Raw genomic sequence first — 14,064 nt, 5'->3', positions numbered from 1 at the left:
CCACACCTGCCGACGGCCCTTAGCAACAAGAGGACCACGCCGTCGCGCACGCGCACTCTCCCAGCCCTCTCCCCTCCACCCCAGCCGTTGCGCTTGCGCTTGCGCGCACCCTAACTCTCTCCCCTCCGCCCTCAGCCGCCTCTCCTCCGTAGCCTCGGCCTGTCTCTCAGTCCAAAGGGGCGGGCTCTTCCGGTTCATGTCGGAGCGGAGGAAGCCGGGCGGCCATCTTGGATGATCCGGGAGCGGCGGCGGTGCTGCTGCTGTTGCTGCTGGCTGAGGGGAAAGCCCGCCCGCCCTCTCGGCTCCTCTCCACACGCGCCTAGACCGAGCCAGGCCTTGGGCCGCGCAAGGGAGCTGAAGGGGGTGGGAGGGAGGGGAAAGGCCCGCGTGGCCTCGGCCTGCCCCGCTGCCTGGGGGGGGACCTCCGTGGGGGAGAGGCAAGGGGGGCGGTTCGAGATGAGAGCCGCGGCCCGGTGAAGCGGGGCTGGGGGCCGGGGAGAGAGGGGAAGGGAGGCTGTGAGAGGGGCGGAGAAGCCTCCTGGGAACAGACCTGAGGGGCTGCTTCCCCGCAGGTGGCGAGGGAGAGCGTGAGGGGAGCAGAAAGCGGGTTTTAAACGGCCTCCTCCCGCAGTAATTCTCCACATAGCCTCTTCGTCGGGCTCTGTTGCTCTTGCTGCAGCGTCCTGCGCCCCTCCTCGCCCACAGCCCCATCCCTCCGCCTTGCAAGCTGCTAGCTAGTCCGTTCTTATCCCCCTCTCCTCGAATCCCAGCCCACTATTACCATTCCTCCCCCCTTTTTGGCGCTTCCATGAGAATCCCCTTTCTCTTTAATCCTCTGCCACCACCTTCTGTGGATCCTAATCTTGTCTGTAGGATGATCCCTGAAGACTCCCAGGGGGATGCAATGCCCTATTGCCAGACTGGAATATAGATGAGAGAGTGGTACCGGCGGAGGAAATCACCCATATTTCCTTCCCACACTCCATGGTTTCTTGATGGTGACCCTTTGTAACCACTATCATGCAGTAGCATTACAATTTTTTTTTGTAAATATATATAGGGGGGTTTTGTGGGGGGAGGAGGGTGTTAGGATTTTTTAAAAATTTTTTATATAACATATAGCTGGGTTTTGCCCTCACAAACGTGCTTCAGCACAAGTGAATGAAAATGTCCACTAGAACGCCTTTGCCCACGGTGAACGAACGCGACACTGAAAATGTAAGTGTATTTCAGGATGGTCCATTTGTTAGTTTTACAGTAACTACTTTTTGTCGGCTGAACTTCATAATATCTATGTAGTCTGTATATTAATATATTTTGCCTCCCCATAAGGAATTCACATAATGTGGTTATTAAATTATAAATGACAATATTTTATAATGAAAACTTACATTGTTATAGAAAATGAGTGCAAGTAGTTGTGATGTCTTCAAACTATCATCATTAAAATCCTTTCAGGTAGAAACTTAGCGTTGCATGGGGCATCCTCTCCCACTACTGTAATGAGACATTGTTGGACAGCTGGGAACAGATGTTTCACAGGTTGTTAAGAAAAATGTTATCAATGGGGAAGCTGTTATTAAGACCTCTTTACAATTGGCTTCTGTTCATTCAAAGTTGAGATCTCTGCTGCTCTTGCTAAGGCCCTTGCCTTTTAGTCACTCATCTTCAGAATGCAAATGTAAATTAAACATTTAGTAGATGTGTTCATTGAAACATGTTAATCACTAAAAGTAAAGCTTTTTTAAAACACTGAGTAGGATTGTTGCTCTGACAAAGAATGGACTTGGTGACCTATATAATGTGTCTTTCAATGTTTGTATTTCTTTTAAGTGGAAAACTGAAGCTTTTATGCTGATAATCACTTAGCTGGTGGTATGAAAGAGATTCCTTCCTTCATCAGGCATTGTACTTGAGTATGTGTCACTTAGACTCTAAACAAAACTGCATTTTTGTATTGATGTTGCTATGTTAAACTGAAAATGAAAATTCACTGTAACTATGGAATGTGGAGAGGTAAATTATTGTTTTTACTGAAGTTAGGGCAAAATTTGCTTGTAATGACTCTTCTGTGAAATTGTATAAAGGACACATTTTGGCTTATATGCAGCTGAAGATGAAACTCTTCCATGTTGCTGATTTGCGTGCCAATTTTATTGTAAACTTTGAGAAGTTGAAAGAAAAAACAACAAATTTAGCTGTACATCATGATGGTTCATATATGCACCCAATCTCTCCAGTGTAATTGAAGATGCTTCCAACATGCTTAGATACAGAAATGGAAAACATGCTCAACGGAACAATTGCTTCATTGTCCAGGCTTTGGATTTATTGACATAGCAGATAACACCTTCTCTGGTCTTTATTTGCTTTAGCTCTTTATACAGCCTGCAAACTGTATTAAGCAAAAATCAATTAAGTAATTCAATTATAGAATATTTATAGATCTCAGTGCAAGCGTCAGAAGTTGCATTTGAGAAAAAGTATTCAAAATTGGACACTTCTGTCTTTCGCTGAGCCAGCCCTGAAGGCAGCTGAATACTCGTTAGATCTGGTATGAATAATTTGGCCACCCACTCTTTTGTTAGCTAGTCCACTCTTGTGTAGTTTTGTATCACCTGCATCAGCAAACTCATCAAGCTTAGAGGTCTTCTGGAAACTGTCCAACTACAGGTTTCCAGCGTGTTCCAGTTTTCCAAACTGTCCTGTAGTACATGAATCTAAGAAAGAAATCGATGTTGTTGGTTTTTATTTTCTCAAGTTAAAATTAAGTAAGCCTAATATTTGTGGTCAGTCTGAAGTTCATTTCCAAAAATGTGCCCAGATTTATTTTAAAAATATAAAATTCATGTAATATGGTGTTTGATTATTTTGCTTCTGGTCATATTGCCTCTTTGATCTTGTCAGAGCTTGTGAGCTAAACAAAACTGGGTTGGTTGGTCATGGGATTTACTTATCGGCAACAATACCGCTGTACTAGAAGCACCATTTCAGTTGAGGCCTGCTCTTCTTGACCACAGAAGTGCTAAATGGAAGGAGGAGCCTCAGCATAAGAACAGTGCATGTGTTAGTGTTGTCCGGATGACATTATAAATTTGTGTATAGGCATACCCATAACTTCAGTTGGGTGAAGAAATGTCCTTTCATCCTGATTTCGCAAGTTCTAACAGGCTCCCACTCCTGCAAACAGTGGTGAAGAACTGACCTTGTTTTCCTGGGAATTTTTTTAACACAAAATGCATAATTTGAAAAAATACTTCAAGTGTGTTTGGGTTCAAGGATCATGGTATACTTCAGTAGTTTACGCTAGGAAAATACAGTTTCTGACTATGGGAAGAGATGTAACTCGGCCATTGCTGAATTTTCCAAGTTAGTACTGAATAACATCTATCAGCACAGATGGAAAATGTTTGTTACAGTTTCGTATTGGGAAAATGTTGATTGTGCATTGTTCTTATCTATGCCTGAAAGTTTAACTATGTTTAGGGATTCCTTCTTGAATCCTTCAAGTCCATGCAAAAACATTTTTTTTGTTTATTTGCTTTCAGAATCATTAGGCACAATGATATCCTCTAAAGGCAATTTAAAATTTATAAACTGTGACTAATCAAAGGCAATCTTCAGTGTTCAGGAGACCTATCTCTGAACCTCTGATTCCTGACCCCTGACTTTTTATAGCTGTTTCATCCATTCATTTCTGCTTGTATCGTGTCTGACCTGCTCTGATATGGTGCATGCTTGAGTTGTATGTGAATGTGAACGACTTAACCATTTGAACTTGGCCTCTCTCTTGAAACTTCACAAATTACGATTTTTTACTTGCAAGGAACAGCTTCCATATTCATAAGAGAATGGGCATTTACATAGATTTCACTAATGATTAAGGATATAGCTGTATGTATGTTATCTATGAAGCATTTCTAAGTTTCTTACGGTTTAGATATTCAGTTAATTGCCAAGGGGGACTAAAATTAATTGTGCCTAATTAGTTCAAATGGCAGCTTATAATGCTTCTTACAAATCAGAACATTATAACAGTATTTCAGTTCTGCTTCTATAACAAAACATGTCTGACAAACTTTTTTTTTTGCATTATTAAGGTACTTGTTATGGGTCTATCATATTGGCTTAGACTGTTTAAAATAATTTTTTTCAATCTGTCTTTCTGGACAGTATAAAGGTTTCTGCAAGCAGTTATATTTATGTGTGTGTTTGTAAACCACGCTTGTTCTGCAGAATGAGAAACCAGCAGTCAAAGCTTCCTCTGGCCACCTAAAATTGGGGCAGCGCAATTTTTGGACTCCGGTCAAAAGAACTGAGCTTAAGGCTTTATTGCATGAGAAAAATAGCACTTTTTGAGTGTGTTCACTGGATTTAATACAATGCATCTCAATATAGTCTGCTTGAGTGGCCTCTAGGCTTAGCAGTGAATACTGCTGTTGTATTATTTGATCAGAGAAACTGCACTGCACTACTGTTGCTAAGAAGCTAATTTATATAAACCATTTTTTTGCTTATGGCAAGTTTACTTTTCATTCCCCCCCCCTAAGGATTAGGACACTGCTGTAGGGCCCCAGCCATAATTTACCTACTATTAGGCCATGCAGTTCTGCAGAATAACCAGGTGTGCTCTTCACATTTCCATTTCACACACAGTTGGATAATTACATATGAAATACATGTATTTCATAATGCTGGAATAGCTGTACAAGTATCTCTTTTTTCAAGCTAATATATTTAGGCAGGGATCATGTCCCAAGGCTCGGTATTATATCCTAAACATGGCCACAGAGAAGCCCTTCTTACAAGATGCAGTAAGGACTGTACATTCCACAGTTCTTAGTTTTGACTATCCTTGTTTGATTCCAGCCATTTCAGTAATTGAGGTTCTGTTGTATATCCCATTAGGCACAGAGTTTGACCTTTAGAACTACTGTACTCCCAATAGTCATGCTTTACCAGGCCTCTGGAGATGAAATCCCTGAATGAACTTTTGGAGCAAAAAAGTTATGTCTCAAAAATAGCATCCGGTTGAGTCATGGGATTAAAATCTAAGCAGGGGTTTTCTGTCTCAAACCTTTGAGGATCTGGTGTCCTGGCTTCATACATAGATTGCTAACAATGGCTATATGGGAATTGGACTTAGTTGGCAGTTTTATTGATGATTCAGGCTTGACGATGTCGTGTTCTTCAACTGCTACATTTACAGTTCAGTGCTGATGTCAGTAAAAACGTGTTATGACCAGTGAACAAAGTCAGTGTGATTTGAAAGGTACAGTGATGTGTGTACCAATTTCACCATTTCCTTTGAAACATATCCTGTCTGAACACACTTGGCCTTACAAGATGCGTTTTGTTACAAGGTTGCATCATCAGATCTCCTTTTTGGATAATTACATATTCTGCTGATGTCACTTCTCCCCTAAAATCTGTGACACCCCCCCCCCCATCCCAGCATCCAGATAGTCAGGGAAGTTCTTTAGAACAGCAGGACTCCAATGTCAGACTTCAGCACTCTGACTGATAGTAGCTAATTCATACTTAACCCATGCAGCAGAGCACTACAGCTGTAACCCAAACCATTCATGAAAAAAAGTCAATTTCAGCACTGTAATATAGTAGTCCCTTTAAGGCTGCTTAGCGTCTTTTTGACTGCCAGGGCTTAACAAGCTGTTCCCATTTCTGGCTCCTTGGCATGATGATGCCCAGTTTTGTCACCCTTCCCTGTCTGCAGGTTGGCTGTGGAAAGGATTCTATATTTGGAATATGTGTGCTTGTCTTTGACCTACGGGATTAGACTTGCAAGAGGAATAGTCACAGTGACACATGAAAACATTATGGGAAGAAGAGAGCCCTTGAACACAAATGTTTGACAGCAGATTACATACTTGGCCCTTGGCAGATCAATACTGTTAGCTGCCAGTTGGTCGCTGAATGTACTATTGTTGTCGAATCTTGCCCCTTTGAGTCTAGTGCTATAACCCCCCCCCCTTGCCTTTGCAGGTTTGATTTGTCAGGTGGCAGTGGTGAACGCAGAGGAAAATTAGGGTGTGTGTCAAGATGATCAAGCTATTTGTAGTAACAATTATACTTGCTCTGCCAGTTATCTTTTAAAACTTCTTATTGTTTGGCAATGACCTGGTTAAATTGGCCGATCATTTTAACCATTGTAGAAGCTGTATAATTGGGCAGAAGGAGCACAGAGATTGTATTTGCACAATAAACTCTGTTATCATTGAGATTGGTGTTGGTTACAAGCACCTGGCAATTATATTATATAGTTCTTAAACAAATTCTTTTCTTTTCACATTGAGTGCAGCGCAGTAGCCCAAGATGTGCGTCTAGCTATATGTTCCCTTGACTCTATTTTTAGTGACTGTTTTGTTTACAAAGAAACATTTGCCTCATCCCAGGATGCAACTCTGTAAATCAGAGACTATATAAATAATGAAATTCTTTAGCAGAAAGAGGTAACATAATGTATGCAGAAAGCAAAGAACGTATGCACCCTTTGTTAGTAAAAGTGTTCAGAGATTATTATTGTAGTGAAAAAAACACATTACCCTTGAGATTTTAAGTAGGAGTATGTGTGTACATGCATATATGTGCACGCACAAATTCCACAGATTTGTTTCAGAGCTTAAATTGACCTCATCAACTCAAAAGATTGTAAAAATATAAAACAGAACAAAATATGCCCCCAGAGTCCACAAAAGGCCAAAGGTTTCTTACTGTGGCAGTGGTCAAATCCAGTAGCACCTGAAAGGCCAACAAGATTTTCAGGGTATGAGCTTTGGCAAGTCAAAGCTCCCTTTGTCAGATATATCTGACAGAGCTTATACCCTGAAAATCTTGCTGATGTTTAAAGTGCAACTGGTCTTGAATCTTGCTTTTCTACTGCAGACTACCCACCTGAAACTTACTGTGGCAAAATTCTGCCAGACTTTGACTTCAATATATTAAATATCTTTAGTCGAAGCAAATTCAGAATTCCAAGGTGAGTATAGAGTAGAATGTGAATTAGAATGCTGACTGTTCAGAGTGTCTGGGTAGGGTGGAGTATAGAGAGGATATTGAAACTGGCTTCCAGCCAAGATCCAATTATAAGCATAGCCTGGAGGAAGACTTGGGGTGGGGCTCAAAGGAGCGGTCAGTGGGAAAGTGCTCTACATGATCTATTACCAGGTGCCCAGCCCTAAAGCACAGGTAGTTATTGCAAAGGGCAATACTTGATCTCAGTATATTTGTGTACCATGCCTCCTGGCTAATAATCAGATTCTGCTGATCTATTAAAACTAACAGTAAACTAATAAAACCTTGCCAGTGTGGTGTAGGGGCTAAAGTGATGGACTAGAATCAGAGAGAATCAGGTTTGATTTCCCGCTCTGCCGTGGAAGCTAACTGGCTGACTTTGAGCCAGTCACATATTCTTAGGTTAACTCAGTTCACAGGGTTATTATCGGGGGGTGGGGGATGGAGGAGAATGTTGTAAGCTGCTTTGGCTCCTCATTGGGGGAAAAGATGGGGTATAAATTCAGTAAAATAAAAATAAAAAAAATATTCCTCTGAAATAGAAGCTCCTTTATAAATGCTGGAAGCTGTCTACTGTTGGTCATTGATTTTTAAAGATCCAGCAGAAAGCAGAGAGAAACTCCCTGTTCTCCATCCTGTGGGCAGTAAGGTTGGAGAGGAACAGATGATGGCATGGGACCCTCCGTGAGGCTTAACCCAGGGCTTGACAAGCTCCAGGTGCCGTGGTGCCTGGAAGTTTCATTGTGGCCCCAAGTATTCATTTATTGCAAGTGCCTCTTGGTGATTCTCAGTAGAAAGACAAAGCTTATTTAGATGAGGTATAGAGATTAGCTTTTTGTTATGAGGTCAACCAGGTTTACCCCATATTTTAGAACACTTTTGTTATAGCTTTAAAAAAATGGCATGCGTCTGTGAAGAGTTAGGATTAGGGTTTTTTTGTAGCAATAATTAGAAAGTATGATCATTGAAACAGAAACTCTGGAAGGCTGCGAAGTCTGGCTCCTAAATTTTTCAGGTGGCTCCTAAAGCCAAAGAGAACTTTTCCAGGCCTGGTGTAACTACCCAAAGTGCTCCTGCTCCCTCCCCACCTCTGTAAGAGAAGCTTTTTTGTCTAAGAACAGATTGCTGGCATTTTGATCCGTTCAACCTATTTCACATGCACAAACCTAATGGCAAGCTGGTGTAGAGAGTGGATAGAAACTTATGGGAAAGGGTGTTCTGTCTTCTATACATCTTAATTTGGAGAGGTTAATGTCACGGGGGCTAGCATGGCTTATCACAATGTTTGTAGGCTTTCCACTACAGCCTTAGAGCTGGAATAATACAGAGAATTCCTCGATGGTATCACTCATATATAATTGGTATTGCTTGTTTAGAATTGTTCATTGTATTTCTCAGTTTCTGTGATTTTACATTAAAAATAATTTGTCAATACTTTGTGTAAGCCATCAGGCTACCTAACGTAGCTCTTATATTAAAAAGAGACAATCCTGCTTCCTGTGAATGTCTCTGTATAACAGCATTGTTTCTATCCTTGTCTTTGGGGACAGAGTTTGGCTGCTATTTGACATTGTAATTAAGCTTCACATTTGGGCACAAACACAGTTTGTTGCTGAATTTGTGCCCACCCCTCACTCTTCCCACCTCCCTTCTTGTGCAACGCTTGATGGACAACTTTTTGGATTGATCAGGTTTTAACTCACCATGGTATCCAAATGCAGATGCCTTGGTAAGTTGGAGCTCGTTTACTCCACAGAAGCTGAACACGAGATGTTCATCTCTGGATCATACTAGTGGTTCATCTAGTCAAGCATCCTGTTTCACAGCCAGTCAGATAAACAACACATAGAGGCCAGGACTTTCCCCCGATGCTGGCTTCTTACACTGGTATTCAGAGGTTTACCGGCATCTTGGCTACTAGCCGTGGACCTGCCCTCCACAAATATGCCTCATCCCCTTTTAAAGTCATCTGAGCTAGCGGCCGTCACTACACCCACTGGCAGCCAGTTCAGCAGTTTAATTATGAATCTATTGCCTGAACTTCATTGGGTTCCCCTGCGTTGTAGTATTATGGAGGAGAGAGAAAGAGTTCTCTCTGTACACTTTCTCCATTCTATGCCTAACTGTATAAACCTCTGGTCCCCCCCCCCCTATTTTTATTGTTAAAATTTGTAAGAAAGGAGCTGTAACCCCTTGGTTCAACTCTAGTATTTTTTCAAGAAACAATACCCAAGAGTACTAAACACAATATTCTAAGTCAGTCCACTCCATAGTCTCATACAATGGCATTGCAATATTAGCAATTTTCCTTTCAATTAGAGAAGAGAAGGCCTGGAAGAAAACTGGAAAAATGGGAGGGGGTCTGTTCCCCCCCCCATGAGTTTTTTCTGATTTCCCGATGAAAAATTGGGAAATTTTGAAGAGTACTTTAAAAACACACATTTTTTTTCTTTTAGAATGTGTGAAATGCTGTTAAATGAGGTTTTACTCTGAACATATGGCATGAAAAAATTGTATGTAAGGTGACCTACAGAAACATATTCAACATATTTTAAAGGATATATTGAAGCATGAATAATTTTGGTAACAATAACCTTTAGTTAATAATAAATTAATAGAGATTTCTGGGTGTTCAAATTTAAATTGCTATCCAGATAAATTGATAGTCCTATCTGTTGTGATTATACAAGCAACTGTACATATGCCTTTTTTTGCTATAAAATTTGTTTTCTAATTTTATCTCTTCTTTTTTGACATCTGAGAGGTAAGAAAAAATAAAGTTACATGTGCTAAAGTAGCACAGGATGCAGCAGTTTGCAGCACCCTCTCAAGTATTGAGTATATTTTCAGTTTTGCTTGTAGAAAATGGTGGAACTTATATTTTAAAGTTTCATAAATATGCCAGTCACTACAATTATGTGTGTTAATTAAATTATAAATGATGCATTTTGTTGGTAGAGCAGCAAAATAAGGTAAGGTTTCATAGGAAAGCATTGCATATATTTCAGTTTTTCAAAAAAACCTTCCAGTTTTTCCAAACCCCTCCCCCTCCAACCCATGGTTTTCCATGGCTTGAAAATCTCCGTAGGCGATCCCTTCCTTTATCACCTCCAGCACAAGTTCATCTTTTCACCATGGCTATTCACTGACGCAATTCATTTGTTGCTCAATCCACAACAAGCACGAGATCTCTCACACTGTCAGGTCGGAATATATTTAAAGTTAAGGGTTTTGTGTGATGTGTATGTCACATTACACTTACTTACATTGGACTTCATTTGCCACATCATTGCCCATTCATTTGGCTTGTAGAGATCCTCTTGTATCTCTTCACAGTCTGTTGCCATCATCCCAAATCAGCAGCAAACTTGGGCTTGGATCCTACAAATGAGATTTGTGTGTGCTAGATAGCCTCTGCCATGGAGCATGTTTAGTCTTGCGCTGATGTTTTTGTTTGTGCAGGATCAGTGGGTTTCAGTGATACCTTGCCCAGCAAAAGTGCTAGTGCAAAAGGAAGTACACTCCATGGTGGAGGCACACAGAATTCATTCCAAGCCACTCGCATTAAAACGCTTACTCCCATTTCCAGATCCTCATGAACAAATTAAATAGCACAGCTGTTGATCTCTGTGGGACCCTACTTGCTTCCCTGTGTTGCAAGAACTGCCCATTTAACTCTTCTCTCTGCTTCCTGTCATTTAACCAGTTTTTAATCCATAAGAGAACCTGTGCTCTTAACTCATGACTGCTAAGTTGACTCAGGAATCTTTAGCGAGGGACTTTGTCAAAAACATTTTGGAACTGGGTCACTCTTGTCTGTGTGCTCTTTATCTGAAAGGACTCCAAAATGTTGGTTTCTGCAACTCCTCTGAGCACCTTTTATAAAATTCTTACAACATTTTCTATTTTCCAGTTCTCTGGTACTGGGAATCTAATCCTTGATTTAATTTCATTTGAGATTCCTAGATTGTGCACAGTAGAAAACTCCAGTTCAGTGAGGCCACTGCAATTGAACATTACAGTTAGTTGGAGCTTGTTGAACCCAGGGCTGTTTCTGCAAAGGGTATGAAAAGGTACACTTGCTGCAGTAGAAAGCAAAGTGGGAGCATGGCCCATTCCTGCACCACTCACTCCTGACACTGCCCCTCCCTTTTTGGTCCATCCTGTGTCACCCGGCAGCTAGAAAACCCCCCTTCCTCTGTCCCAGTTGAGCTGTGGTACAGACAGCTGAGCTACATATAAAAAACAAGCCTTAAAGGGCGGGATATAGAGCTTAGCTGTACCATTTTGAAGGTATAACTAAGCACTACACCTCCCAAGATTGGTTGTGGGCACAGCTTCCACCTTGCACTTCCTTTTAAATTGGATCCTTTGATCTAATTTAAACGGAATCCCCAGAAGTCCCAGAAGTCATGCTTGGAAGGGGCACAATGTTATGTGGAAGCTCTGAAAAAGTGCAGGAGCATGCTCCCCATTTGGGCTAAAAACCCTGTAAGGAAACAGCCCAGGAAGTATTCAGTGAAGCTCCATATCCAGTTAGAGGTGGAGGGGGTGAGGAGTGCACACAGGAACAAAACTGTGTCTGTTCCCAGTTGGAGTTCAGCTACAGCTGGTCATGATACTTAAAAGCACCATTTGCCACTTTTTCATGTTTTCCCTTCAAAGCATCACAGAATGATAATGGAATTTCAAGATGTATAGTAAAAATGCATCCCCTTATCTAAAGTATAATCTATTAAGATGGAAAAATTAAAAGAGTCCTGTGTGCTGTATTCTCAACTGCTTTTTAATTCTTGCAGGTTACAAAGTTTCTTCATGGACCTGAGAAATCATGCTTAGTGTATCATGAAACTGAAAAGTTGACTTTTCTGTTGTACAGCAGGTTCTAAACAGCAGCTATAGAAACTGGAAAGAATTAGTTTTTGACTGCTGTAGAACAAAAGTTGATACTTGCACTTTTTAAAAATTTTATTCAGCTTCTATTCCACCCACCCCGCAAGCAGGCTCAGGTCCTGTTGCGGATTAATACTTAAGATTAAGATGATTTTAGTGTTTTATCTCTAAACCAAATATATTGGAGGAAGTTGCAACAAAAAATTAGGAACTCTGTATTGTGGGATATTCTTTCTAAATAATGCATGATTCTGGAAATGTTGCTTCCTTCTAAGTCCCCTAGCTGGAGAAGTCTATTGTCTCTCTTTTGAGTGGAGCAGGTTGTTGCCTGAACAGTTGTACTTAACGTGCACTTCATGCAGTGAGTGTGAGGTCAGGGCAGGGAGTCTTACAAACATGGATGTTAATGTAGAGGCAGATGCACACTTATGCTTAAATGTGTATTGCTTCATAATATGGTATTTTTCTCCACAGTAACTGTTTTGGATTCTGAAGATGGGTGACTATCTGCTCCTTATGTGCAGAGAACTATAAAAAAAAAGGAGCCTTCATTTTTACCAGGAACAAAGTACTCTAGACATAGATTTAGCATAATGTGTCATACTCAGCTGAATGTATGAGTTTGTTCCCGTGTAGTGTTTCATCTGACAGTGGACACTAATATAAACAACCTCTGTGCAGAGTATTGGAGGGGGGTTCCATAAGTAAACGGATTATCCAGATTTGCAGTTAGTTTTATAATACGTTTTCTGTTCCTCAAGTGATGCACCACATTTCATCTGTTACATTTTCTGACTGCTAATACTTTTGTAGAGTAGCATTTAATCATGAACATTGCTGGTTGGTTAATAGCGTGCTCTTTAAGTTGCTGGTAATACATTACTATACTCACAGTATGTACAAACTGAAAGAAGGGATTACCAAAAGAAGTCTCCAGTGCTACTTTCCCCGTGTTTTATTTTTTCTTCTTTCTCTCTCTCTCTCTCTTTCTCTCATATCATGCTTATTTCACAATATGAAAGGATGCTGGAACGTCAGTAGGGGAAAGCTTTTGTGAAAAGGTGGGTTTTAAATTTTGTTTGAAAAGAAGACTTGTTTCTTTGGCATTAATGTGTATGTGCGCGTGAGTCAGTCTTCTTAGTGTGCTGGCTTTATTCCTGTCCTCCTAGAAGATAAGATATTCTTTAACTGCTGACGGGGATGGGCCTTGTGGATTTGCCAACTACATTTTGTAGACTTAAGCTTCTTTAACTGGAAAAAGATAGTGACTCCATTACAAGGACAAAATCTAAGACCAGCCTTGTTTTCTCAGTAATGCTTTTTACAAGAAGAACAGGTCAGCTGTTATCTGTGCTGCTTGCTCCCTGTCCACTGCTGACTTCACAGTGCCTGCCTACTCTGCTCTGTCAGATTTGGATCCATTTCCCACAGGGAATGATTTGGAAGTCAAGGAAGGCTTAATAATTTTGGCATTTCCTATGTGTTCTGTCCAGTGTCGTACCCTGTTCTCATATTCTGATCCTGAACCCAAAATGTTTGGGTACCTGTGGCAGAAGAAAATCAGAATGGCAAGTGGTAACATGGCGTACTAAACCTTTTCTCCCTTTAAAGGTACCCTGAAAATCTGTTCCTTGAAAAGCAGTTCTTCCTACTACTTAATATGACTAACTAGGATGGGGTAAAGCCCTACCGTGTATAGAGATGGCTGTGTGGCTTGTAGCCGGTGGCACAGAATGATAGCAAGCTCAACCAGAATGAGGGTGGTAGTAGTTGTATTCCTTATGTAGCACTTATGGTCTCTATTTGCGCCGATACGCCTCGCTACTTCCTCGTCAGTGGTTTTATTGTATCTTATGAAAAAAACAGGATAGTTGGAGGGGGTCATAAAGTTGGGTAAAGTCAGATAAAATGTTGATTGGATGGGGCAAATTAGGGTAACTTGGAACCAGTTGTGGAATATGGGGTCATGGTTGGAAAAAAGAGAGAAGAAAATACAAGAATGATTAAAGAACGAAAGTAGGAAACATCTAGAAAATGCTGGGTCATTTCATAGTGAAAGTGTGTTCAAGATTGTTACAAAGAGAATGCTCTTGGAACAAAATGTAATCTGTCTTTTTCCATATGGTATCAGACACAAGG

At 40.9% G+C, this 14,064-nt stretch overlaps 1 protein-coding gene across 5 annotated transcripts in view; it reads left to right on the top strand.

The window, feature by feature from the left end:
* Positions 1-224: 224 nt before the first annotated feature.
* MARK3 (microtubule affinity regulating kinase 3) overlaps positions 225-14,064 on the top strand; it is an 88,658-nt gene continuing 74,818 nt past the window's right edge. For 3 of the 5 annotated variants that reach the window (XM_054972940.1, XM_054972937.1, XM_054972936.1), the window contains exons 1-2: positions 226-1,218; positions 12,948-12,986. In XM_054972940.1, coding sequence (XP_054828915.1) covers positions 1,162-1,218; positions 12,948-12,986 — 96 coding nt within the window. In that variant the 5' untranslated portion in view covers positions 226-1,161. Of the gene's footprint in view, positions 1,219-12,947; positions 12,987-14,064 lie in introns of all 5 variants that reach the window. The other 2 variants (XM_054972939.1, XM_054972938.1) reach the window with 2 other exon arrangements.

Source organism: Eublepharis macularius, chromosome 2, assembly GCF_028583425.1.
Source record: "Eublepharis macularius isolate TG4126 chromosome 2, MPM_Emac_v1.0, whole genome shotgun sequence".
NCBI lineage: Eukaryota > Metazoa > Chordata > Lepidosauria > Squamata > Eublepharidae > Eublepharis > Eublepharis macularius.
This window is presented reverse-complemented; position numbering and strand designations above follow the sequence as displayed.